Genomic DNA, 26,117 nt, shown 5'->3' with positions numbered 1-26,117 from the left:
ACAGAATCATTCGTGTGCCAATGCTATCATTTTTATGCTATCAATATTATCCTGCTCAAGAATATAGTTTATTTATAATGAAATATATATGCAGTCATAGACAAAAATATTGGCACCCTTGCACTCTTTTGCAAATCCATCTAAATTTTGTCTAAAAAAGAAGTTGAAATTGACCAAAGTATTTGGTCTCCAAAATTCTTTGATAAAAATTGACACACCACTCTCAATAATTGTTAGCACACGCTTTAGTCAAAATAACTGCAATCAAGCGCTTCCTATAGCCATCCATAAGCTTCCTGCACCTCTGTACTGGCAGCTTGGCCCACTCTTCTTGTGCAAATGGCTCCAGTTCTCCCTCATTTGAAGGGTGCCTTCTCCCAACTGCTGTTTTCAGATGTCTCTCTGGTGTTCAGTCGCATTTAGGTCTGCACTCATTTCTGGCAACTTCAGAACAGTCCAGCATTTTGTCTTGAACCATTCCTGGGTGCTTTTTGACCTTTGCCCCATAAATAATTAATATATAATCAGCCTCATTCCGGTTACTCTGTTCTAAACATATTAAGAGAATTACAAAGAAGCTGCAGTACAAATTCCAATTCAACTGGATAGGGGGTATTGAGGCCATAGGAAATGCCATTTGAAAATGGTAAGCAACAACCTACAGACTGATTATAAGTTACTGAAACATCCGCACCAAAGGAAATTAAGTAATAATTGCTTACACTTATATAGCATTTTTCTGGACACTCCACTCAAAGCACTTTACAGGTAATGGGGACTCCCCTCCACCACCACCACCACTGTGCAGCATCCACCTGAAATGGTTAATTACCACTTTTAATTGTACAAGCTGTACCAGGCACTCCTCTTTGAGAAACTCATGGGATGAAGTTCCCCAAGATGCTGAGCAAGGCAATCTTTGCTGTGAGCAGCAGCTGTTAATCAATGCAGAAAGATAACCGATAATAGTAATTTAAATACATTTAATTGAATGTGGAAAACACAATGACATCTCACATCCATTTCTGCATACTAAGCGTGACTGGGAGAGTTAACAGTACACCACCTTGTCACCTTCAGCTTATAAGCACATGTTAAAGGATTGGTGCATCTTTGTATATTGGAGGAAAAAAAAATATAATAGCCTTTTTGCTGTAGCACAGTGATGTGTTCTTGATGTTTAATCATTCAGCAGATTAAAGACCCACTATCTTTAAAGCTATTTTGAGGCTGTTTAATAGGTACAGCAAAGGGTGGGATGAGGCTTTTCCATGAAAGATTAGACACAAAAAGTACATAAAGACATAATCCACCAGGATTAAACAATCAGGGTAGTGCCACATATGATGAAAACACGAGTTAAAGATTAGATTTATTTTGCTGTGACACTTTTTGCAATAAAAGTGCTTTGCTGTGAAATTCCTTCTCCAATGTCAAATTGGAGGAGTGATCAAGGAATGGAGTCTGTGCAAAGAGATTCAAATGGCAAATACAGCCATAGTACACTTAACATTTTTGCAACTAAGATTATCCGTGTATCTGGTTGACAGAAAAAAAATTGTTACATTACCAAGGCAGCTTCTGAAAAACCTGCAGCATGTTAGGCTTATAACCCTGACTATTTCACCATCTTAACATGGACACCTGACTGAGTCAAATAGAGTATCTACTGTCCGCCCCTGTAGCAGAATTTGAGATTGGTGAGGTACCAGTTAAATTGCAATGCTATCCAGAATTCCAGAACAGAGACACTTACTGAAAAATCAAAGCAATTTTCTTTTATACTTTTGCATAAAGTGAAAATCATTTTCATTTTAACTTAGCAGTTCATTTTATTTTTTAGGCATAAACCCTACAATATCCGTAACACCATGCAAAATAAAAAAAGCACACTAGTGATGTTCTCTGATTAATCTTTCTTAGCTCAAAAAGAAAGTACATAAGAAGCCTGAAGAGATATGAATAAGGATTGCATTCCAGTAACAATAATCCTGAGGTTCCAGAAGGGACACAAAAGGTCTAAATTTAGGTTCGTGGAAATGATTCATTGTTAACAGTGCACTTAATACGAGACTAGAACCCAAGTCTAGAAAGCACAGAATACAATCATAACTTGTTTTAAAACTTCAGGTCCTATTCAATGCACCTGACGGTTGAAATAAAACAGGTATCCAGTAAGTAGCCTGGAAATTTAACACATTATTTCCTCTTTCATTTGAGCCACTGAACCAAGTTTGAGGGCAAATTTACTGTCCACTATGTACTGGACAGTATTATGGACAACATGTTACAGCTCAGTGACTATTTGTTTGGTCCCTCTGGAAAGTATCTATCATTTAGGGAGTAGCATACTGGTGGCATCTTATATTCTAGAAAATACATCCACAACCAAAGCCTTGCACTCACCTGGGTGTACACTGCAGCTCAATATAAACATTTTCAGGTAGAAATGCGAAGTGTCTCTAGGCAATCAGAAAGTGACATTTTACCACTAACATGTTCTGAAAGTTTTATATTTCAAATTAAGAAACAAACTTGAGGACTAGATGGGGAAAATAAAAGCTTTTTGGGGGGGGTAGCAGATAACCTAGTTAAATTCTACAAATATTACCAGTTAAAACATTTCTAGAACAGTGCATAAATTAAAGGAAATGGCTGAAACAGAAAATGATTTTTTTAAAGTTTTATTCTAAATTTAAAATACAACACTGGCAATGGACACAATTCTGAAGACAAAAAATAGATTAATTTATTTCATAAAAACAAATCACTAACACACATGCTTGCAGAGTCCAAAGCCCACAGAAAGACAGACCAGATCTTCCTCCTAGAAGGCACAGACACTAGAGGGCATCCTTCCTCTAGCCACAGAAAAGAGCAATATTAATACAGTATGTACAGTAGGAAGTGTCTAGCCATGCCTTTTGGCATTCAAACCAAGCATTCAAACCAAGGACCACCTCAGACAAATAGGGATTTTAAAAAGTCAGGAAAATACTAAACTTAAATTCTAAAGTACTGACAAATTGTCAAATAAGAATTACCTGGACACAATTTTAAAATGTACAGCATTACCTATACCTTACCAGTGTGTATGATAGATTTCTACTGGTTTCTTACACCAGTGCTGTCAAAGCCTTTTTATGCACTTCAGCAAGACAGTAGGTCAATAATTAGATTTTTGGAAGGACAGACTTTAATATACCTTGAACTGAAAAGAAAACAAAACATTTCTTACACACTAGGACTAAATAACAGGGGAGAAACAGAACGTTTTCTATAATTATTAATGGTCATTTTTATTAGTTTCTAAAGGCATTAGGTAATAAACCAAAACATGGAAAGCTTATTTCTACTGGAAACTAACCTCAGTTCTTATGTATTTTAAGGGATGCTTCTCCACAAGTGGTGTTGCTGGGTGACACCTGTACACTATCAAAGCAGCTACAATAAGTGCCAGCTAAACTTCCAAAAAGTTGAAAGCTGAGAACATTAAAACCCAATTCTTACTCAAGGAATGAAAATATTTTCTGTGGATCACACACGTGAAATATGCAGTAATGGGAAAATGTTGTCCACAAATGATCAGAAAATCCACATTTATTCCCGTTTCAAAACACACTTTCAAATTTGGGGTAAGTTGTAGAAAAACATCAGTTTTTGTGGTACCGGTTTGGTTTTCATGAATGATTATCAATGGATAAATCAATGATCATTCAAAAGAAAACTTAAGCCTCATAGCATTTCAAGAACAGCTTAATTTAGAAGAAAGCCTTTTCATGTTCTAAAAGATCTCCACTATTACCAAAGCAAGTAAAGTTTTGTCCAATACACAAATGTATTCATGTTTTTGCAATATGTGGTGGCATTCAAAAACAAACTTATCTTCAGTCATTACAATTACACAATCCTGCTGGGCAAATTACCAGAAAACAAAAAAAACACTGTCCAACAAGATTAATGAGAGTTCATTTACCTTGTTCATCTCCTGGAACATACTGCTCAGTTCACAAGTTTAGACGCTCCCAGTGTAGAAAAGCAATTCAGGACAATCGGAAAATAAACTGTATACATACACCCTATGCTTAACTTTGAGAAATTAAAATATGCTCCTGTGCTGAGTATGCTGACTTGCTCTTTGCAGTCAATTATCTTCAGGTTTACCAACCCTGGGATACTAAATATGTCCCCTCCCACCTCCAAAAAATAAGACAAATTGCATATTCAAAAAGGGTATAGGATCAACTAACGTAACTTATTAAAATGTTCGATTGGAGAGAAATGTAAATGTTTAACAGATGAAGATACCAGTGATGAAACTTTTGTTCAATGATATTCACGTTAAAACATTCCTGTAAATAAATGCATTAAGTTGCACAATGTTATTTCTTTGCGCAGAAACCCATTTATAATTAAATTCCCTTGAAACAGGGTAAATAAGTTATCACATTTCTTTATCTAGCTCCTGCAAAGTGTAGTTTAATTATTAAACACTTTTAGACTTCTCAATTTTAAGACCAATTGAGAAGTTTCAATTTGTAACACAGGAATGTCTTATCCATGAACAACTGCAGCAACCAGTTGAAAATCAAGAACTTGACTTGCTCTCTCCACAAACTCCCAGTGTCCCAGGGTTGGACTACTCATTTGCAATGTCACTCCACGAGGTGCCTTCCTCCTTTACTTAAGGCTGGATCCTCATTGACTGACAATAAGCTCGCGCAAGTAGGACTGGGTGAGACCACGCAGCTCCTCCAGGGCATAATCCTCAGGCATGGGAAGGCGGCCAATGTGTGGAGCCAGATGGCGAAGAGGGATGTGCAGGAGATCAGCACTCTCCCCTCCCTGCTGCAGGCTCAGCACCACTCGAAGAATGTTTGCCACTCGCTTTGCCATTTCTGCCCAGGAAGGGAGCACACACAAAGAAAAAAATAATAAATAATTCAGTGCAATTACTGTACCTCATTACAACAAAATCTATACTATTTTCGGATAAGGGTTTGTGCGATACACAACTTAATATGCACAATGAAAATGTAAGTCTGACATCAATAGCTCACGCAGCACATACAAAATGTAAACATTTTTAACTGTGAGCAGATAGGTTTGACTAATGTTGCTTCTTGGTATATTACTAGACTCAAGTCATGTCACATAAATACCATGTACTTAGTGTTCTGTATTTCAATTGAGTAAGAACTGCCAAAATGAGCTGATTAATCTGAATGAATCATCCTAAAAACAACTAATACAAGACCAGCAAAAGATAAGGCTGTGAAGATTGGCTGTACGCAAGGAGTGAATGAAGTCTGTCCGTAAGAGAGGTTGGCAGGACATTCTGCATCAACGACTGACAGACATCTAAAGAAAAACTAAACCAGCCCCATGAGGGACAAGATCACTGCATCAGTTCCATCATTTCAGTGTGCTGTTCAAGTCAACCCATGGGACAGCAGAAGTGTGATGATACAGAAAGAATCTCCTTTAACAGAAAAACATCTGGTGCAAACTGAAGGCAACCTTACTGTTCAATGATACACTGAAAGTCCTTGAGCCAAAACCATTTCTGCAACCCAGTTCAGATGTTTTCACATTGCAGCAGCAAAATGCAAGACTACATGTTGTTAGGATTATAATGGCATGACCTGAAAACAATGTATACACTTTTCTGTTGTACACAATATTTCTTCTATTGTCCTTATTTAATGCACACTGGCAACAAAACTGACCTGTGCATTTATTGCATGATTCCCCTTGTGAGGACACCATTGTATTGTTTCCCTTAATAAACTAAAGATCTTCTGTTGACAACTTTCCAAATAAAAGTAAAAAATGTGCATGTTGTCTGTGGTCTTGATAAGCAATCAACTCAAACAGCAACATTCTTCTTTCCAAAATGCAATTTAAAATATTTTTCCCCACTCATTAATATCTTCCAGAAAGACCAAGCCCACCCATGTTCACTGACCTGATTGAGCCAGTCTGTCTTTGGCTGTAGGACACTGAATAAGCTCTATCCTGCTGCAAAGTGATGTCACTTCAGTGTGGAGCCTCTCCAGTTCATATCCAGGACCCTCCAGCTGTGAAAAATGTCATAACAAGTGAAACAAACAACTTCACCAGTACATCTGAAGCAGAAATTATCCATCAACAACTGTTTGCGTACCTGCTGTATGGCTTGCAAGGTCCTTATGACGTGGATGTAATCAAGGAAAACCCTGCCAGAAGTGTCCCAGTCCTGGATGAGCATAAAGCGTTCAGGCTTCGCTAGACCCTCAAGGAACTCCAGCAGGTAAGTGTGATTCTCATTAATAATTGCATCTGATGGAGGAGATAGAGGATTACATATTATCAGGACAACACTGGAATATCATAAGGTTGATGGAACAATTTTTTTTGTTATATTTAACTCGCTGGGCATTGCTGGGAGAAAAAAGCTTTGGAATTCCTCTGCAGATCGAAGATGAGCTTCAAATCAAATGCTGCTAATTCTGTTGCTCTGTCAAAAACATTATGAAGGAATCACGAGAGGCTCAGCTGGTAAAGGCGCTTGCCCAAGTGTAGGCTCAGCTGAGCTCTATGGTCATGAGTTCAAGCCTAGGTTATGTCCCGAGACATTTGTGACATCTAATTTTGCACATTCACATGGAGAATCTCCGAGTGCCACCAAGCACAGGGTGAGATTATGTTGCCACAGCTCCCTAATAACACAGCTATGCAGGGTGTTCACAGGCACGCAAAGCTAACCAATGTGCCTCTCCACTAAATCTCCAATACAGGTTCTAGTGCCTATGATGTGTTAACAGGTGACTGACATGAAGGTGATTAATATAAATGGAGTTGACTTAAACTTTGGTTTGGTTATTCTTTGTAAAAAAAAAGGTTTTCCAACCTGGGTGTTGAAAAAAAAATAACTCATGGTTCTAAATGCATATACAAAAAAAATGAAATTTTACCTGAGGCTAGGTGCTGGATAATTAGTCTGTGACACTGGTTCCAACGTCCAGCTCTGTAGAGATGCAGCGCCTCTCTGTGTTTGTCTCCTTCCCGGCAAGCACGGATAGCCTTGGCCTCGTGAATCCATTGCACCGGCACATGCAACCTCTCTGTAAGGAACTGTTCCTTTTCAGCAGAGTCTTCAGTCTCTTCCAGGGAGCAGTGAAGGTTCAGCATTTCGCGCACAGCTCTCTCACGTCGACTGAAAAGAGAAGGCAGGTTTCAAATTTACTACTTTTCCCATCTGTAACAGTTCTTAAATCGTAGTTGCATGAACTTCAAGTGCAGTTTATGTAATATATAACAAACCCAATCACCTACTTAACATTGTATTTCTGAGTTAATTATTTATCAAAACAGGAAAACAAAGAACAGTTATTGTTGATATTTTACTTTAATAATACCTTCTTTCAGTGTAAACTATTTAACTAAAACTTAGCAACTTCTGTACGCCACTATTATGTTTGAATGACTAGAGAGCCCGGATGTAAATTCTACATTAGGCAAGCACTGGTGCAGCGCTGATGATATTCAGGTCAATTAGTACAGTTACTCAATACGTACCTGGTGTCAGGTATGTGGAGCAGGACAAAGATGGCCATCTCCCACAGCCCTGCACTCTCCAGCTGTGCAGCATAGCTGGCATGTAATAGGCCCTGGCACTGCTCTGACAGGTGGGAGTAGTTCAGTGCCTGCAGCACATTCCACAGGTGCCAGCTCAGCCGGTAGTCCAGTCGGTCAGCAGTCACGGTACAGGGGTCGAGAAGCTGCTGGAGACTGTAACGCCTGCAGGACAAAATCCAATATTTTTTTTTACTCAGCTTAGCTGTATAACTACAAAAATCACTAAGTGTTTTCTCAGCTAACCTTTAACTGAATTACACATTCACACGTCATACTTGGTCGCACTACATTTTGAAGCTATTTTCAAAAGACAGAAAAAATCCAAGTATTTTGAGTTAAGAGGGAATGACCTCACCTGTCACTGTAAAGCTTCAACAGATGAAAGCAGATGTCATAGAGTGGCCTCTTAGATTCTCCCATCTCTTCAAACTCTTCATCCTCCAGCAGACCAAGACCAGAGTCGTCTAGATAAGGGGGCAGTGGTGCACAGGCATACCTCTCATGATCAGATGTGCCCTGATGGCGAGTGTGAAAAAAACAACACATTAAGACTTGTATAACAATTGTACATGGGTACACTGCCCTCTTCTGGATACAACACCACTGAGCAATCTCATTTTCGTTCTTCGTTCATTTAGCAAAACTGGAGGGGGGGTGCTTCTATAATTCAGAAAAGTCTATACTGCAAAGCCAGAAATAGATACTCAGCAACAAAGAAACTGGTCAAAGACAGAAAAATGAGCCATTACAGCACAATTATAGAAAAGCAGTTTAAACATGTACACTTTAAACAAAATAAGCAGCTAACGTGGTTGGAAATTGTCCGTTACCTGGAAAGCTTCTTCGTATTTGCAAAGAGCATTTGCAATGGATGCGGTGGGGGGCAGCATGTACCAAAGGTGGACAGCGAGACAGCGTTTCCAGTCAAGCTCTGAGCAAACATTAATACAGCTATCTGAGGACTGCCACACCTGAGGAAACAACATAAAACTTACAATCCACTCTTTGCAAATAACTGCAAATCATTATTAAGTACTGTCTGTAACCACCACTTCTCAGTTGAACAATCACAAAAGTGGAAAAATGTACATTTATACAACTTCTCTACATTAACAGTACAAATTGAAAGGTGCCATACTTTCTCCATTTGCAAAAACCTAATTAAGCAATTAGTTATGTAAAAATAACACATCAAAAAGGTCAAAATACATCCTTTCCCTTTGTGGGATATGAAAGAACACAGCAAGGTCTAGTGTATATAAAAAAGACTAATGGGTAAGGTTTATATACGTACAGGTTTCCCAGCCAATAGGGCAAAAATGCACAGTCTCTCCTCCTGTACAAAGGAATCAATCTCCATTTTGTTCCAGTCAATCAGCTGAACGGCAAGCAATTCTCGGCTATACTGGCTTCCAGCCGCCTGAGACAGCAGCAAGGACAGTCTGTGATCATCTGGTCAAGGGCAGAAAAAAAATGAATCGTGCATCTGGTAACAGCATTATTGATTTTCCTAAAGTGTGAAAACTTTAGCACCTAACAAGAACTACATCTTGTTAAGAAGACAGCTCACTTAAAAGCTGTCTGCAGAGACAAATGGCTTGGTGAGTGGCTATAATGCACCTGCCTACCTGAAAGAAAAAGTACACTCCCACGGATATATATATATATTACACCTTGAAAGTAAGCCACTTACAAGTTAAATTTAAAAAAAACTCGGAGCAAAGAAACCAAACTACAGCATTTTCTGTAATTTGTATACGTGTAAATTTTAAAATTCATGATACCATCCAATGTTTTCACCTAGAGACAGCCATGTGTCAAAATCAAGATGGTGGAGCCATGTATACTTGCACTCCAGTAACATCCTACACTTCATGATCAACACCATAGGAAATATGAAGAACACAAACTTGAACTGCTATTATGTTGCCTTCCCTTAAGATAGGGAGAACATTTTTGGCACAGATTGTACCCTATTTTTCACAGCAATAATGTTCAATTGCAAGAAAACCACATCACAATTTACTCAAGACTAACCAAAAAGGACTTGCTAAGTCGTCCTTTTCTGTAGTAATACCAGAGGTTTGCTTGTCCTAGCAAAGTCAACCTAGCTTTAACTAAACAAGTAGGATTCGACGTGTAAGTAGCATACCTGTAAAAATATAAACATTAAAGAGCTGAAGCAGGTAACCTTTTTACCTTATAAATAAAAAAACAGCTCACCATATTTTTGTGCCAGCCTGCAGGCCTCACTAATGCGGTGTCCAGTCAAGTAGCTGAAGATGGCATCCACATGACTCTTGTGCTGGGAAAGGCCCACCTCTTCTTCTATTCTGTGAGCTGCACTCCGAGATAGCCAGCTGGAGAAAGACTTCCGCCGTTCCAGCTGCTGTATATATTCAGTTTCCCTCTCAGAGTCAAGATCTGTCTCTCCCAGCCGTCCCCACAGAGCCTCACACAGTGTCCACACCAGCTGCCAGTGCCTCACAGTGTCTAAAGTATTACAGTATTCAATGTCAAGTCGTTTAAGTATACTTTTTTCAAAAGGCTTTGGAAATACTATCATACTAATATTAGTAGTGCTTTCCTCATTTTACACATTACAATAAATGCACACTATAATTTAAAGTGGATAAAAGGAAAAACAAATTTAAAGTGGGGGGAAAAAAGGCTTTAACTGAGAACCATATACAAGGTCAGCTCCCTTTCTTCCACTCTGTCGGCTGCCTAGTAAGAACAGGACATAAAAGTGAAGGGGAGAGAATTTGGGGGAAGAGTGAAGGAGTAGGGTTTGCAAATGAAAGGACAGAACTGAGGGTTGAGGAAAAAAAGACTGGGAATATGTTGAGAGCCAAGAGTTAATACAGTATATATGGGGGAAAAGCTGAGAAAGGAAAGGATGGGAGTAAAGAGGTTGTTGGTTTTAAGCTTTAGGAACAGTCTCATTGACAGATAATACTGACATTTTCAGACCAGCTCCACACCCTGCATGCCGTTATCTGCCTTTTCTGCCTCCTCAGTTCTCCATTTTTCTCTTCTTCACCTCTATCAGGCACCTAAATGCCACTTCAGGATACTTCCCCAATATTTTACTTGGTAGCATTCAATACTGCAGTAAAGTGCAATTCAGTACAGCAGTCATAAAAAGGTGGCTTACCATCAACTGCCTCTGGCTCCTTGGACACTGCACTAATCCACACCGCGTACTCATGAAGTGCCTCCACTCCTGGGGATGGCTTAATTAAGGGGCAGTCCTCCTCTGAGATGATAGTGCTGTGCTTGAGCTCAATTTCCAGGGGATGCTGGTAAAGTTTCAGTGTACCATCGTCCTCGCTAGGCTCCACACCAACTACCTTCTCAAGATGCACTTTAAAAGGACACTCTGAAATTCTAAGCAATGAGACAGTGAGGGTAGATGCTAAGAAAAATCTCCCACATGATCACTACTTGGTGGTTAACTTCCAATCATTAACGTACAACTACTCGCAAGAACGAAGACTGACAAACCGACGTTCTTGACAATTCTGTCACTTACGGTTTGTGCGAGGCCGGTTGGGGGAGGAAGCCGAAGCCCACAGTCTCCATTTGCTTGTCCTGATGCATGCCAGTTGAACCACTGAGCTGATCGCCGGTGTGAGCCAGTGTCCAGTTGGGTCCCCAGCCAACACGGAAGGATCGCCCCATGAATAAGGCCATGTCCATCAGTAGCTTGCCTTTGCCGCGCATGACGGAGTTTAGCACAGGCACGGGCCCCATCTGTCTTCTAGTCCCAACAGTGCGGAGAGGTGTCTCTGGGGCAGGTGGTGGCATTATGAAACAAGCACCCAACGAAGGCCAGGGGGAGAGGCGCGAGGGCTCAAGCACTGCGGACTTGCGTATTCTTTGAGGTGTGCTGCCAGAGGAGGAATCCTGGGGCTGGGGGAAAAGTGCAAGGCCAGTGCTGAACCTGGACTGCAGTAGCCCTCCTAGTGGAAAAACAAAATGGTAATAGTTTGTTACATCTTTCCTATGAGTGGGGGGCAATGCAGACGAAATCCAAAAACACATTCTTACAGATGTGTTGTTTCAAATGTATGGAGAGAAATCATGTTTCACTAGCAGTCTTCTGTGTTCAGAAGTACATGCAGGGCTGGGGGGGCACATGGTTTACCTGAGGGCCTTCCTTGAGATGCAGGGAGTAAGATACGAGGCGAGCCTGCGTCTAGGGAATCGTCTACTCTAGTAGAGAGTTTGCCGAAACCCTGTTCTTGAAATAAGTCACATTCATCCTCCTCAGCAAATAGAGAAGCCTTCATTATCTGCATGGAAAAAGCACAAAAGCCCATATTTGTTTTTCGGGGGTACTGATCATCTCAAGAGATGAGCTGCAATTATGACACAAGTTCCTACTTGCAAAAGCTGCACATTTTTGTTTTTGAAGGCGGTATAATACCTGCAATGTGTGTGGGTTTATGCCAAGCAAAGACGCAATGTGACTGGAAGCAGACACTGGCTCCTGCTCTGGTGCAGCCTCTGCCTCCCTCACTCTCTCTTCCTCTTGGTACACCTCGTCCACATCCTCCAGCATGCTATCAAAGGGGGGCTCCTGAGTGATATCAGCCATATCACTGTCCAGCTCCGTCACTCTGCTGAGCTGCTCCAGCACCCCGAGCCTCTGCACACAGACATAGAGCAATCTTAAGTCTTTGTTAAGGAGACATTTCAACCCCCATAGGTTTCGAGCTGGCTCAGAAACCAGAATAACAACGCAACCCTGCCAAAATTCACAACACTTTAAACAGTTGCAAATTTGACAGCATTTAGTCCAAGGTAAAAATAAAAATCCAATTCTTGCACTTTCTGATCAACCACATCCTCAAAACAATGCAACCATTTTTTTTTCTTAAGGTGAAAAAAGAACTGAAGTCAACCATGCACATCCTCCAAACACTGCATAAGACAGCTAAAGGATGTAGTGATCCTAGTAAAGAAAAAAGCTTAAAAAATAAATTACAGGTTAAAGAAAACATCTTCAAACTTCACATTAAAACAGCTGAAAACTATCACCTGATTTACAAAACAATAGCATGTCATTATAGTCAATATATACAGTTTTAATCCAACCAAAACATGCATGGAAGAAGCATTGAATGCTAGAGGTATTTAATAAAATATTAAAACCGAGACAAAAACAAGCAGTTTCTTTTAACATGATTTTATTTAACATTTTTGGTATTTTGCAGTCAATACAAAGTTTTACAAACGACATTGCAATTAACATTAAAACATTTGATAGTTTTAAAATGGCTTTTGAAAATGTATAAAAACCATCTCATGCATATGATTTTATTAAAAATTTAATTTTAAAGATGGTGATAAACCTTATTTATGACAAGTCATTTGCAGAAATGGATTTCTGTTGGCTCTGTTGATAGGGAGCAAACTCAACAATTGGCTGTCGAATTCCCTCATTTGCTGTACGCACTAACAGGTTTGGCACTGGTTGGTACTTCTTAGATCTTAGTAACTAAGTCATTAATTCATCTGACTGCTCAGCTCCAAATGTCTTCTACGTCAACACTGAGCTTCCCCCCCACTATGATGAGCTCTAGACCCTCAAATGGGATACACAAACGTTTAACAACTTATCTTCAGTGGAATTTGAAGATTTTAAGTGATGAAACTGGCTCAAAAGGTCACAATCTTGGGATGGGGACATGAACGGGCATTTTTCAAGATGAACAAGGTCCTGTTCATTACTAGGAATTCACTTAAGCTCTTTGAATACAACACAAAAACAGGTAAGTGGCAAAGTACTACCTCAAGTCATGTGATCCTAACAGGCATCACTGATGATCAAATGAAACTTTTCCACAAATTTTAAATTTTAGATTAAGACAAAGGCATTACAAACTTTAAAATACAGAAATCAGTGTGGTTATTCCATTCTATGCTTAGTCCAGCTACCTGCATGCTAGACAGCCTATTACTGTACAAAGTTCTCTAAATATTTACTGGTGCAAACTGTTTTTCAAACGAAAAACAAAATAAAATGGTACAAAAGGATAAAATTGCTTTGCACGCCAAAGAAGCATATATCAGAAGAGCTGAACTCCAGAATATATACACCTAAAAGAGGTGGACTCTAAACTTAAAATTGATTTTAAAGTTCTCATTTTTGCTTAGAGATTTACACAATCATATATAGAAGTTAATTCATCTATGTAAAATTGAAATTATATACTGATAGAATTTCCAGGGAAATTTTTAAAATTAGAAGGTTGGGATTTAAAAAAATATATTACAGATGAGCATATCACATCAAAAAAACAGGAAAAACTTTGCAAACTTAGGAACTGAGTTCCTAAGTTTAATAATCCTGTTAAGATCTGTAGAAGTCCAGATATTTATGTTCTTTCATAAATGCAAAACATTTTTCCCCAGAGTAGTAATACAATCCCTTAGCACCTTCATTCTGCATACAATGGCTGCTTTGAATCTGCTTTACCACAGAATTAGGTTTTTAAGTACTTAACCACTTAAAGCACTTTTAAAATTATGGTGCAACCCCTTGAACTGTACCCTCCTACGTTTTCGTATTTAGGTTACCTGAAACATTCCATCACCATAATGGCAAAGGACCCTAAATACCACAGGTAAGGAAGATGGAATGTCGGTTAAGGTCTCTCCCAGTTAGAACACCAATACATTTATGACAATGGAACAGTTCAATGAGGTCCACCATCTACCTGTGCTTGTGTGTCTGGTTTTCCATTTACGGCCATCTGTTGCAAGGGGGGTAGCTGCTGTTGCCCTGGGGGAAGGACTGTTGCAGTCTTAAGCTTCTTAATGTCAGTTTTGGGAGGGGGAACTTCCTCCTCTTCATCTGAATCCTGAAGCCCATACTTGGAGAAGTGAACAACCTGTAGAGAACAGCAATGTCTGAATTACTATAAAAAGGGTTGTGGAATGAGAGTTTAAAAACTGTTACAAGGTAAAAGTAGAATTAAAGCAGCTACAGACAAATCACAGGAAAAACAAAATGTTTCGTGTACTATCATGTCATAAATGTTTCAATTATACCTCAAAAACCCAGGACCCAGTTTCAGGTCTGTACTCCAGGAAACGAGCACCCTGTTTTCTGGAAGCATTCTCAAGCCGACCCTCATAGTTCATCTCCACTAGTCGCTCAGGACTCTTGATCTGGGTGCATGTTGTCTTGTCGTTTGGCCAAACGCCATCCAGTGTCACCTCAGCTCGCCTGTAGAACAGAACATTTTCATGGAATGGACACAAAAAACTACAGGCAAGTTATAAAAACTAATCCCATGTCCAGTAATGAATATCTTCAACAATGCTAATCCCCTGAATATTAATACTCTTTCAAACGCAACTGTCCACAAAGAAAGTATGGTTAATGAATTCTAAACAGCTCTCATAAGGCATTCACCTGTTGAGCCCTTCTCCCACGGGTGGTTTGACTTTGTCATCGGGGTAAACAATGACCTCTTTCCTCCGAAAATGAACAATGTCATCCAGGTTTAGGTTAGTCAGATTCACTTCCCCGGGAAAGAAGATTGACCCATAGCCTGTGGATTATATAAGTGAAAATGCAATAACTATTTCAAGTTTATGCATTTCTATAGTAAATTTAAATTAAAAAAAACAAACATTCTGCATTTCATTTTTCAAAGAGGCTAAGAATGTTATCGCATCAGGGAAAATTTATCTGAATGATGTAAACCAATAACTTAGTCTGCTTTATGTTTCGCACCTTTCCGTCCAACAGTAAAGTTCTCCACCACACATTCTCCATTCTCATTAACCATCTTGGCAAGCTCATCCATGGATGGAATAGTGTAATACCCCACTCGACCAAGAGTAATACCTGTGGAAATAAGGAGCATAAAGATGAAACAACACAGTAAGCCTCAGTTTCTACTTATGCAGTACAATTAACTCTTTCCTCTCCTGGAAAACACTGAGCTTACTCATAGAGGACTGCAGTCTTAACCCATCACACTCACCAGCAGGGTGCGGAAGCTGCTGTCCATCCAGCTCCTCCTCTCTATCCTCCTGCAGAGAGTCATCTCCTAGGGATACATCTTCACTGCTGGCTTCTAGGCCATTCCTTACAATATTCCGCATATTCAGCTCCGTCAAGGTGTCCTGCATAGAGATGTTCTGCTTGCCCTCCAGAATGTGAGGAATGGGCTTAGCAATAGGGTTGGTATAGAACTTGGTCACCTCCAGGTCGTCATCTGCTCTCTCTGTCTCCTGCTGTCTGGATTCATCATCAATGCCGCGACTAAAACAAAGAAACATCTTAGGCATATGCCACTAACCACTGGAAAATACATTTTGCAGTATCTGCATGACAATATCAAATATGGAAGAGCAAAAAGGGAATTAATGAGTTGTTTCACTAGTGTCTTGAAATGACATGTTTTAAATAGCAGACCGATCTGCTCAATTTTATTCCATAGCATACAAAACTTATCCTGTAAAATTAGAAAAAATGCAAACATGCATTTGAGTTGAAATTTTTTAAGCTCTGGTAGCATCAACAAAAAGCAAAATACACAAAACTTGGATGTCTCTTTGGCACAAGTTACTGGCAATTTTCCTTGGAATACAGCTTTAACAAATCATAATACATTATGTAATTTACAGAATAATCCTGAGGGTTACAGTCCTATCCACAGCTGGGTTATTCTGTAAATCAAGGTCTTACCTCAGGCCATTCTCTGGATATTCTGAAGGAGAGGCAAGGTCATCTGCCTCCCTACTCACTGGAGAATAAAGGCTGCTGCCATTCAGATTTTTTAGTACTAACTTCTTTATGCTTTTCCTTAAAATAAACAAAGAACACCTTTTAAACAGTGTTTGAATATGCAATCAAGAAAAAAAACTATTCTGAAATATCAGTTAAGGCTTAAAGTAGCAGTTTAGAGCTGAACAAAGGCTTTACCAGACAAATATGCATGATACCTGGGCATAAAAGAACCATTGGCAAAAGAAGGCTCATCATCATCCAGTCCATCAAACAGCTGGGATTTGGAGGAACCAGAGGATGTCAAGGCTTTGGGTCGAACTCGAGTGGCTGGACGAGGAGTCAGCTTGTAATGAGTCGGGGTGGTCAAGGCCTTCTGGGCAGCAGGGTTTGTTGGCTTGAGACGCTATTGTGAAAAGAACAAGTCAAAGAAAAGCTCAGAGTACAGCTAACAACTAAGTGTTCTAGGGGAAACTAAATTTCCCATTACAAAAGAGGAGAAATATGACTGAACAGTGGAAAATGTACTAACAATTCCACATGATTCTCTTAAGGTAAGCAATAAACCATAATGCCAACACTCTGGTTGCCGTTGTCTCTTACCTCCTCTTTCTTCTTTGGATCTGACAAGGGATTTCTGAAGAGAGGGGAATCTCCAAAAGGAGAATATGCTAGTGCATTTATTTGCTGCTGTAACACAGCCTGCTGTGCTGCTGTGGCACTGGGGTCTGTTAGTGCTTCAAAAACAAAAAGATTACAGTTACATACATTACAACAAATTCTTAACTTTTTAAAATATTAAACTGTGATTTATTCAAAGAGAAGGTGGCAATGGTAAAACACAAACACCCAGGAACATTACTGGTTCCTTTCTCACTAGACTGGACACTTACTAACTTGCTGCTGAGGTGTTCCAAAACCCAAATTGCTTGTTGTGGCATTGAATCCGGGAGTTCCGAAAGCACCAACAGCACCCAAGGTTGAGCCCAGCTTATTCTGACTATTTCCAAAGAGGGATGTCTGCCCTGTCCCAACTGCTAAGAGATAAAAAGCCAACAAATGAGGTACACAGAACGAAATGCTGTAATATAAACCTTTGAAGCAACCTGAGTGAAAACTGCCATTTTTAACTTTTACTCCATCACTTACAGAGTACCCAAGACTTTGAAAAAGACAGTACACTGATCGGACTCCCCATTTAGTTGTGGTTTCAGTTAAAAGGCAAAACCCCAGCTCAGTTCACTTTCTCAGGGTTGAGCCTGGGTGGCTCTACAACAAGGTCAATTAAAACTAAGGGATTATCTAGGATCTAAATATCCGAGACAGACTTCAGTCAGCCTCCAGGTTTCTACAATTCATCGCTTAATGTGAACATATGTAGTACCACAGGTCATTACAGCATCAGCATCTCAAGTCACAAAAAGATTAATCTCATACAGAGCAAGGTCAGTTTACAGATTTGTTTTAATATACACATCTATAAAGTGGTACAACTGTCTGTCTACACGTGTAGAGTACAATGTTGCAAACATTTTTTTTTTAGATGAGGTAATTTTACCACTGAAGATCTTGGACGTACCTGCTCCAAAACCAGTTCCTAGCCCTGTGCCCAATCCACCTGTAGCAGGTTTGTTACCAAAAAGGCTTCCACCAGCCGGATTTGTCCCAAACCCTACAGACAACGAAGGGTTAGGATGAATTTTCTTCATGGCAAGCCAAAGTGAGTACTGTCAACTTTATCAAAACCTTTAAAAATTGCACTTACCAAAATTAGAGGTGTTGGTGTTGGTTCCCAGAGTGAGTGTGGGTTTGTTCCCAAATAAGCTAGTGCCAGTACCAAATGATGGTGCACTGGTTGTGGTTGTACCAAATCCTGCTGTTTTGTTCCCAAATAGGTTCTGTAAAATGAATAATACCAAATTATTATTAAAAGTTTGTTTAGCATAACAGAAGAAAAACCTAGAGACAGGCAAGAAGAGATTTCAATTTTCAAAGTCAATTCAACATACCGCTGTTCCAACGGTGCCAAAACCAGTATTGGGTTGTCCAAAGAGCCCTGTGCCAGTTCCAAATCCAGTGGCAGTGCTGGTATTTGCAGAATTTCCAAACAACCCTCCAGGCTGAGATGCTGATGCATTTCCAAACAAACCCTTTAAAAGAAAAACGCAATAAATTTAGGAAACCAAAACCAAAACTACAGTCACACAGATCCCATTTTCTTACTACGTCATTATTACGAATTTGGTTCATGTTTTAATCCATAGCCACCTATCTACACAGCTGAGTATTTAACTAGAACAATTTGGATTCAGTACTTCGCTCACAGGCACAACAGCAGTGTCGCACATGTAACTGGAAGTTTGGAATTTAAGTGCAAAACCCTAACACCTGCTCCACACTTGTGCCATTTTACAATTTAAATACAGGGAACAACATTGCACATTTTGGAACTAGCTAAGAAAAGCCTTATCTCTTAATCCCTATTTATAACAATGTACACATATACAGAACCCAAATATAATTGTTTTTTTTAGTCAGTGGAAGACAAGAACAGGGTTAGGTTCAGTATCTACCATGGTGTTGGTGTTGGGCTGACCCATAGTGTTGGTATTTCCAAATGTGAAACCAGTGTTCTGGGTTGTCGTGGGCTGCCCAAAAGGCTTGCTGAATAAACTGCTTCCTGCAGGTGCAGCCTGGCCAAACAGACCACCAGTGCTGGTTCCAAAGCCGCCAGCACCTAATTAAAATAAGATTCAGATATTAAAGGAAAGAACTGAGGAAAAAAAATAACATGTCTGTAGGATTAAATATATTCCTTTCAAAACGCAAGACTGGCAAGACTGTAGCGTCAGCAGTCATTTCAAATATACAGCTTATACTCATTTAAGCTTAATTATGTCCTTTCATCAGTTCTGAACCCCTTGGTCATCCAACAGTAGTACAATGAAAGAACAGCCATTAACCTTTTAAAGCTACTTACTGGTTCCAAAGGTTGTTTTGGTCTGCCCAAAGGTGAAGCCAGTATTTGGTGCAGAAGACCCAAAAATCCCAGTGGCTGTGCTAGCTGGTGCTGCCGAGGCACCAAAAAGCGCACCTGTTCCTCCAGCTATGGGGTTCTGAGGACCCTTCCTTCCTGCCTGGTAATCCTCCAGCCGCAATTCCTGTGTAAGAATGCACTCCAAATTACACAAGGAGCACAGGAGCAACGGCTCGTACTATCATAATGTGTGCGGCACACTGTACAGAAATGGACGTTTGTTTTTAGCATCTTAAAATAAATAAATGCTATTCATACATCCACAAAAGAAAAATAAGAAACAGGAAGGTTCCATAAAATGAGAAATTTAGCATTCAATTTTTCAGAAGAAAAAAATTTATAGAATTTGAAGAGTCATCTTAACCAAGTATAGGAATAATAAACATTTCCCCCTTGAATAAAAAAGCCCTTGATGCTTATTCCATCCTCAATTCATCAACCTGTAGGATCTGCTTTCTCACTGCGCTGGAGTGTATAAAGAATACCTCACCAAAAAGCAATGTACGGCAGGTTTTAAACATTTCTTCCATGAAAATTGTTTAAGACCAAAACATTCGTCCAGATAATTAGCTGAGTTTTAGTAGCCACACGGCCTTCAAGTATTTAGAAAAATTGCATTTTAAAGGTGGAACTTCATAAAATAATTACAGGCATTAATAATACTAGTAAAACAACACTTATAATTTCAAGAAATGAATAAGTATAGCACTTTTGTGAAGACACCTGAAAAAAAATAAAAATAGTTTACAAGAGGCTTTAAAGACTGACCTCCAAGGACTTGTTCTCATACTCCTTCATGGCTGTGATGCACTGGTGTTTAGTATTAATGCTGGTAGTCACTCCTCCCTTCACCATTGTGTCACTGCCTGTAGGGGCCTGCACAGAAAGAATTGAGTAATGTTTTAACAAAGGAAGGATGGTTGATGACTGCAATCCATCATTAGAAATACTTTTAAAATTCACTCTACGATAAAATACAGCCACCAATTAAAATGTAACTACATGCATTACAAGAATTACTTGTCTACAAATATTAAGAGCACTTAGAAAGACCGGATCTACCACACATGAATAAAAGATGAAGTTGCTTAAGAACAGAGTTCATCTCAACACAGGATATACACATGAAAACTTCAAAAACTCACATTGAACTTCAGGGGTGTACCAGTCTGTGTGGGACCAAAACCCGAAGATCCAAAAAGAGAACCCGAAGTTCCACCAAAAGGGTTGGAGTTGGTGCTTGTTGTCCCAAAGAGTCCACCGCTGCTGGTACTGGTGCCAAATGCTTAAAATAAATTAGGAGAGCAAAAATAAATAAATGCCAATAAGAAGCAAGCATGAGTACTTAAAATATTTTATTCCACAGTGCGACAGATTCAGACCACTAAGGCATGCATTTTGACAGCTTTAAGAGCTCTTTAATAATATTTTGTCCAATTTTACAACAATTTATCGATTAATTAAAAAAAACGCTAATCAACTTTCTTAATCCTTTATGAATAACTGCACATAATGCCCAAATATCCCTGAAGGGCAAGGATTTTGAATAAGATACTAGGGAAAGAGTCAGGAAATGTACTGACCATCTCAAGAAACTGTTACAAAATAAGAAGGTAGGCAATAGCAACTGTTTTACATAACATTGCCTGGAAACCCTGCTGGCACTACACACTATCTCTTAAGTCGAGATAAATAAGGCCCTCTGTTGTGCGCACATCCCCAAGTGTTTATGACGGCAACCAAGACAAATCTTTCACACAAGAAAATGGAAACTCACTGCCAAAAGCAGCTGGCTTGGTCGCGCCGAATGCATTGTTTTGCTGGGAGAACAGTCCTCCTCCTCCTGTGTTGGTGCTTCCAAATAGACTGCTGGAGGTACCACTGGCAGCACCAAACCCAAACCCAGTGCTAGTGGAGGACGTCACAGGCTGGCTAAACGTACTTGAGCCAAAGAGTCCACCTTTAATTTACATTTTTGTTTTATGAAGGGGAAACAAGTGAGAAAGAAATACAGAAAATGTTTAGAAAAGTGAAAGCCAACACCAAGCCTCAATGGCTGACTTCTACCGGGAAAAAAAAACTTAGTATTGCAGGGATTTACTCCATTAATATCACTACAGCAATCCCTACGTTAAACAAACTTTGCTTTACAAGACCTCAGATTTAACAGACAAAATCTACTGAAGGGGAATTTTGCCTGAAAAATCAGAAATACCAACAGGCATCATTTCACATTCACTTTCCTCTGGTAATCCACTTCCCCCTTTGAAGTGCACACACTCTCTGGAAACCTTTCCAGGGAACTTAATGATAAAGTCACGGACAGTGTGCATGTTTTGTCCTTATGGGTTACGTATAAATCATTTTACGTGTGGACAATCAGAAAAAGCATGTGTCCCCAAGAGTGGAAGAGGGACAGATTTTAATGGCACATGAGCATTTCAGAGCAGAATACAGATTTCCAAGGGATACACCACCAAACTTTCCATACAATAATGGGGAAAAGCACAAATAAGAAAACAAGGCAAATTAAATACTTAGGTTTTAAAATTGGGCAATATCAATGGTGCCCTATATGTGTAGGTCATATACTTGTGATAGGTTTTTGGTTGTGTTTCATATGGTATACAGAATACGCTAAAACATATTTACTAAAATAGGCTCAGATTCCCCTGCGACACTTGGATAAAGCAGCTAGAAAATGGATGACAGAATATTTACTACACATGAAATAAAGAGCTTGTGGATTTAAGAAAAACAGGCATGAACAATTGTCAAAGACTGTGTTGAGTATATCTTAAAAAAATCATCAAGAGAACATAATTCTCATATAATAGTGTTTTGAGCTGACAGACTGAACGCCAATGGACTTCTCCCCTGATAGTGCCTTTACACATAACATGGCTACATGATCACACTACCCAACGCACTATATACATCCAATTGATTTCTCCTATCTGTACATTTTTTCAAAACTTTAAACGATGCTTACCTCCTCTACCAGCACCAGTGTAGATTTGTTGGGGATTTGCTGTTGCCACTTTTGAGAAAGTAAAGTACAGTGTAGTTAAAAACATTCACGGGGATCTACACCACACATTGAAAACGTAGCTTGGGAAAGGACCACCTTGTATTATCTCCGCAAGATTTGTGAATCTTTCTTTCAGTCTTATTTGTCTAAAACTTGGATATGAATGTGATTATTTTAATTGAGGCTTCTTTTCTTCTGAAAATAAGTAGTGTGATCATGCAGATTTGAGTTCCAGTATATTACTAGGAATGCTAACCCCTACAAACAGTTTTAAGTTTAGCTTTACATAACTAAATCACTTTCTCCATCCAGCATGCTGTACCGGTACATTGAATGCAATGTCTGCCAAGTTGTTCCCATCACTGACAGCAGGACCAAAGTCGGGTCTACAAGTCCTTACTTACCTTCCAGTATTACAGACAGAAATTCAGGTTATTTGATAGATGCCATTTTAGTGTACCTAACCATACATAATTGCGTAACTGAAAAAAATAACTTCTCCCATATTCTTTTGCAATTATATGAAACCCTCCAAATAACGTAACCAATCACATCTTCATGTAGTATTATGTTTAACTATAAAAATATAGTATGAAGTCATAAAGAGGTATCACTTGATCGTGACACTATATCCAATAGTCTTACTGAAAATAATAAGTATCCCAATATTATGGTATAAGAGTGTAGAAAAAATGTATTCTGTGCCAACTGATGCAAGTTATATTGGTCAATGAGTTATATTAACTACCAAAACAAGTATAGCACTTTAACACTATCATTGCAAATCCTGTTACATATTTTCACAGTTTGGAAATCTCTTTGTTTATAACGTACTTTAAGCAATAAGGATTCTGCATTTGATGTTGATAAGAATGAATTTTGTTGACTTGTAAAACTTTCACATCTCAAAGCAAACATATCCATGGACAACGTGTAAAACCAGGACTGGTTGCAAAATAAACCTAAGACAAAATGACAATGGGAAATTTAAGGTGCAAACCTGGTTTATTCTGGGTGTTCCCAAATAGTCCTCCAGTGTTATTAGTGGACCCAAAAGCTGAAGTCCCAAACCCACCTGTAGATCCAAACCCAGAATCTGCAAAAGAAGTTGAAATTGCGACCATTTTGTTTTTCAGACACTTCGAATGACAACAGCTGTCTTTCGGCAGTGCATAGATTAACCACCATCTGCCTTCGCTCCAACCTGGCAGCAGTGGGGGACCGATAGTAGAAGCTACATCTGCCAGGGTGGCCAGGGCTCATTCTGGGGACCTTGGGACTTCATGAAGACTTCTTTGGGATGAGGACTTACAAAGAGTAGTGGCAATACAATAAACATTATAAAGTCACACCCTCATTGGCAGAGAGCTGGCAAGCTTGTTTTCACTGCATTTGTCTTTTGCACAAACTGTAGTGGGATACTCCAATAAAGTGTACTTAACTGTGTTCTAGGTGCCTCTATCTGGCTTGACCTTGTCTAATTGCATTAGATACATTCTTCTTTTAGAATATGTGTATTTGGTGTCATTAACATTAAACTATTGTGGAATTCTAGTTTTTATATCACATGCGGGACAGGATTCTTCTAACAAAAACTCCATATCATGACATGTTTGACCATTTTCCTTTATCTTTGAGGATTGACTGCTTTCCAATAGGTGTAAATCAAAGTATAGTACACAAACACCAGCATTGTTCCATGCCTGATATCAGCTACAAAGACACAAATACACGGTAAGGCAAGCTGTAAAATAGTGATTCTGAAAACAATGTCAACACAAGTTGACAAGGAGATAAGAGATACATTCCACAAACCAAACCTACCTGTATCCATTTACAGGCTCCACCTTAAGCTAAAATGGACATTAAGCACTTTTATTTTCACTGTCCTTGCTTCTTATATGCACCACCACCCTCCATGACTTGTCAATGCGCAGCATCTTAACAGTAGTATGTAATCTGTTCTATGTTTCCAGTATGAAATGGAAGTACAATAATGAATTTATAACTGCAATAACAGCGCAAAAGTAGCAACTTACTCTGTCCAAACGTGGAGGAAGTTCCAAAGCCACCAGTTCCTCCTCCAAAAGGAGTTCCAAACGCTTTGTTGAACATATTCGGTTCCTATCAGGACTGCATACGTCTGTGAAGAACAATTCAAAATACTGTTAGAAACCTTCGGCACATTTTGTTAACGTATGAGTCACATAAAAAAAAACTGACAAATGCATGGAATATTCATCTCAACTGTCGAGGCATTCTTACTGTTTATATTCCACGACTTTACATAAACCCATACCGAGGTAGCCTTATTTCGCTCATGAACCCGTCAAGACAACTACAAAGTCTCACATTTATAGCGTCGAAATGGCAACTGCTAATAAATATGTTTTCGTTTCATTCCCTTAGTACAACTTACCAGTGCTCGTTTGGAAGTCAGCACCGGCACAGAACAAAATGTATCGAGGTAGCAAAAAAAAAAACCCAGAACTTCCACAACGTATTTTTCCCCCAAAGAGTAAAATAGTGAAAACGTCAATGGCTAAACACCCTTTTTGAGACTTCAGGAAGCACAAACACGTTCAAACGGGAGCCAAGACTGAAACACTGCAGGAGAACGATTGAAAAAAAAAAACGTTGACTTGGATCGGAGCTGTTGAAGTGTATGTAGCGGCATTCGAGTTCATTACACAGCGGGTGAATCGGCAAACACTACATTTTGCGAACCGTTCTTAGCCACCGTGCAAAATTAACACTGTCAACAAATCACTCCGGGAGTTTGAAGTCGTTTCTATGGTGGGTTATTCTGCGCGTTAAAGCTGGATTTGTTTACAGGAAGACGCTGAAGAGGCGCCAGAACCGATGGTCGAGGCCTAAAGCACAAGGTTTCAGCGGCAACCACATACAAGCCTCAATTCAGGGCACGAATTGGGGTTTCGAAGATCCTAGGTTACTTCCTTAAAGCATACCAAAACAAACATTTTAGGTGCGTTTCGACCGATCGTGCTGGAAGGAACCAGAACAAACCGGTTTTTTAAAAAAAAATGAAATCGCTATCTAAACAAACGAGAACGCTGGAAGGAGATACCAAGCAATGTTACAGTATTTGGTGTTTCTTTTGATTTATTAAAATGTGCCCCGATCACTTGCTACCTGAAACTGAAGCAAAGAATGTGAATTATTATAAAATGCACACTTGCGACATAAAAGTGCTAAGCCAACACAAACTTGGTCGCATATGCTTGCAGGCAGACAAGCTTCGCAGACACGCATTTAAGTACGTTGGCAATTACAATATTCCCCTGGAATATATTTTCTCATTGTACTTCAGGATTAACAACTGAAGCTGCCACGTTTATGCAAATTAAAAAGGCCAACCACAGAGAAACGTGCAAATTAACCAAATATTACAAAGTAGCGATATTTCTTACCGTATTATTCAGAAGCCCACTCAATATCTTCCTCAGGTGTTCTTCCAGCAAAAGCGGTCCGAATACAAGATGATATTTATGTAGCTCACTATCCACAGTGTCCAATATCGATATATATTTTTTTCAATATCGCCCAAGGAAGAGAGAAACTGCGTAATTTACCTTTGAAAGGCCAAGCAGTACGCAAACTACGTCAGTACGTAATATGTCGACCTCTTTCTGACGTCTACTGCAGATGGATCTGAA

The 26,117-nt window shown here is 39.3% G+C and overlaps 1 protein-coding gene across 5 annotated transcripts; it reads right to left on the bottom strand.

The window, feature by feature from the left end:
* Positions 1–2,668: 2,668 nt before the first annotated feature.
* Positions 2,669–26,057, bottom strand: nup98 (nucleoporin 98 and 96 precursor). 5 transcript variants are annotated; one of them, XM_069190126.1, is made up of 34 exons: positions 25,872–26,057; positions 24,480–24,583; positions 23,441–23,536; positions 22,402–22,449; positions 21,187–21,369; positions 20,555–20,694; positions 20,178–20,285; positions 19,353–19,533; positions 18,946–19,109; positions 18,382–18,522; positions 18,138–18,270; positions 17,952–18,044; positions 17,266–17,409; positions 16,976–17,109; positions 16,591–16,778; positions 16,334–16,450; positions 15,627–15,907; positions 15,374–15,487; positions 15,050–15,188; positions 14,683–14,860; positions 14,349–14,522; positions 12,053–12,274; positions 11,771–11,918; positions 11,156–11,585; positions 10,778–11,010; positions 9,844–10,113; positions 8,915–9,072; positions 8,451–8,591; positions 7,976–8,136; positions 7,561–7,782; positions 6,957–7,198; positions 6,167–6,321; positions 5,969–6,080; positions 2,669–4,898 (listed from the first exon to the last, which is right to left on the bottom strand). In XM_069190126.1, exons 2-34 carry the CDS (start codon positions 24,553–24,555, stop codon positions 4,699–4,701), a joined length of 5,526 nt encoding a protein of 1,841 aa, XP_069046227.1. In that variant the 5' UTR covers positions 24,556–24,583; positions 25,872–26,057; the 3' UTR covers positions 2,669–4,698. The 5 variants fall into 5 exon arrangements, with proteins under 5 accessions (XP_069046227.1, XP_069046229.1, XP_069046228.1 ...); XM_069190128.1 differs by having other exon boundaries at positions 17,266–17,406; XM_069190127.1 differs by lacking the exon at positions 25,872–26,057 and adding an exon at positions 24,860–25,343.
* Between the last annotated feature and the right edge of the window lie 60 nt (positions 26,058–26,117).

Source organism: Lepisosteus oculatus, chromosome 5 (assembly GCF_040954835.1).
Source record: "Lepisosteus oculatus isolate fLepOcu1 chromosome 5, fLepOcu1.hap2, whole genome shotgun sequence".
Lineage (NCBI taxonomy): Eukaryota > Metazoa > Chordata > Actinopteri > Semionotiformes > Lepisosteidae > Lepisosteus > Lepisosteus oculatus.
Note: the sequence above shows the minus strand (reverse complement) of the source record. Positions and strands in the feature narration are given on the sequence as shown.

What these genes read in the sequence shown, in the direction of transcription:
- nup98 (XM_069190126.1), bottom strand. Translation starts at nt 24,555, where the DNA reads ATGTTCAACAAAGCGTTTGGAACTCCTTTTGGAGGAGGAACTGGTGGC. An exon ending in CAGGCTGGCACAAAAATATG is followed by an intron (nt 9,073 to 9,843) that starts GTGAGCTGTTTT and finishes GCCCTTGACCAG; the next exon opens with ATGATCACAGACTGTCCTTG. An exon ending in CTCCACATACCTGACACCAG is followed by an intron (nt 7,199 to 7,560) that starts GTACGTATTGAG and finishes TTCTCTTTTCAG; the next exon opens with TCGACGTGAGAGAGCTGTGC.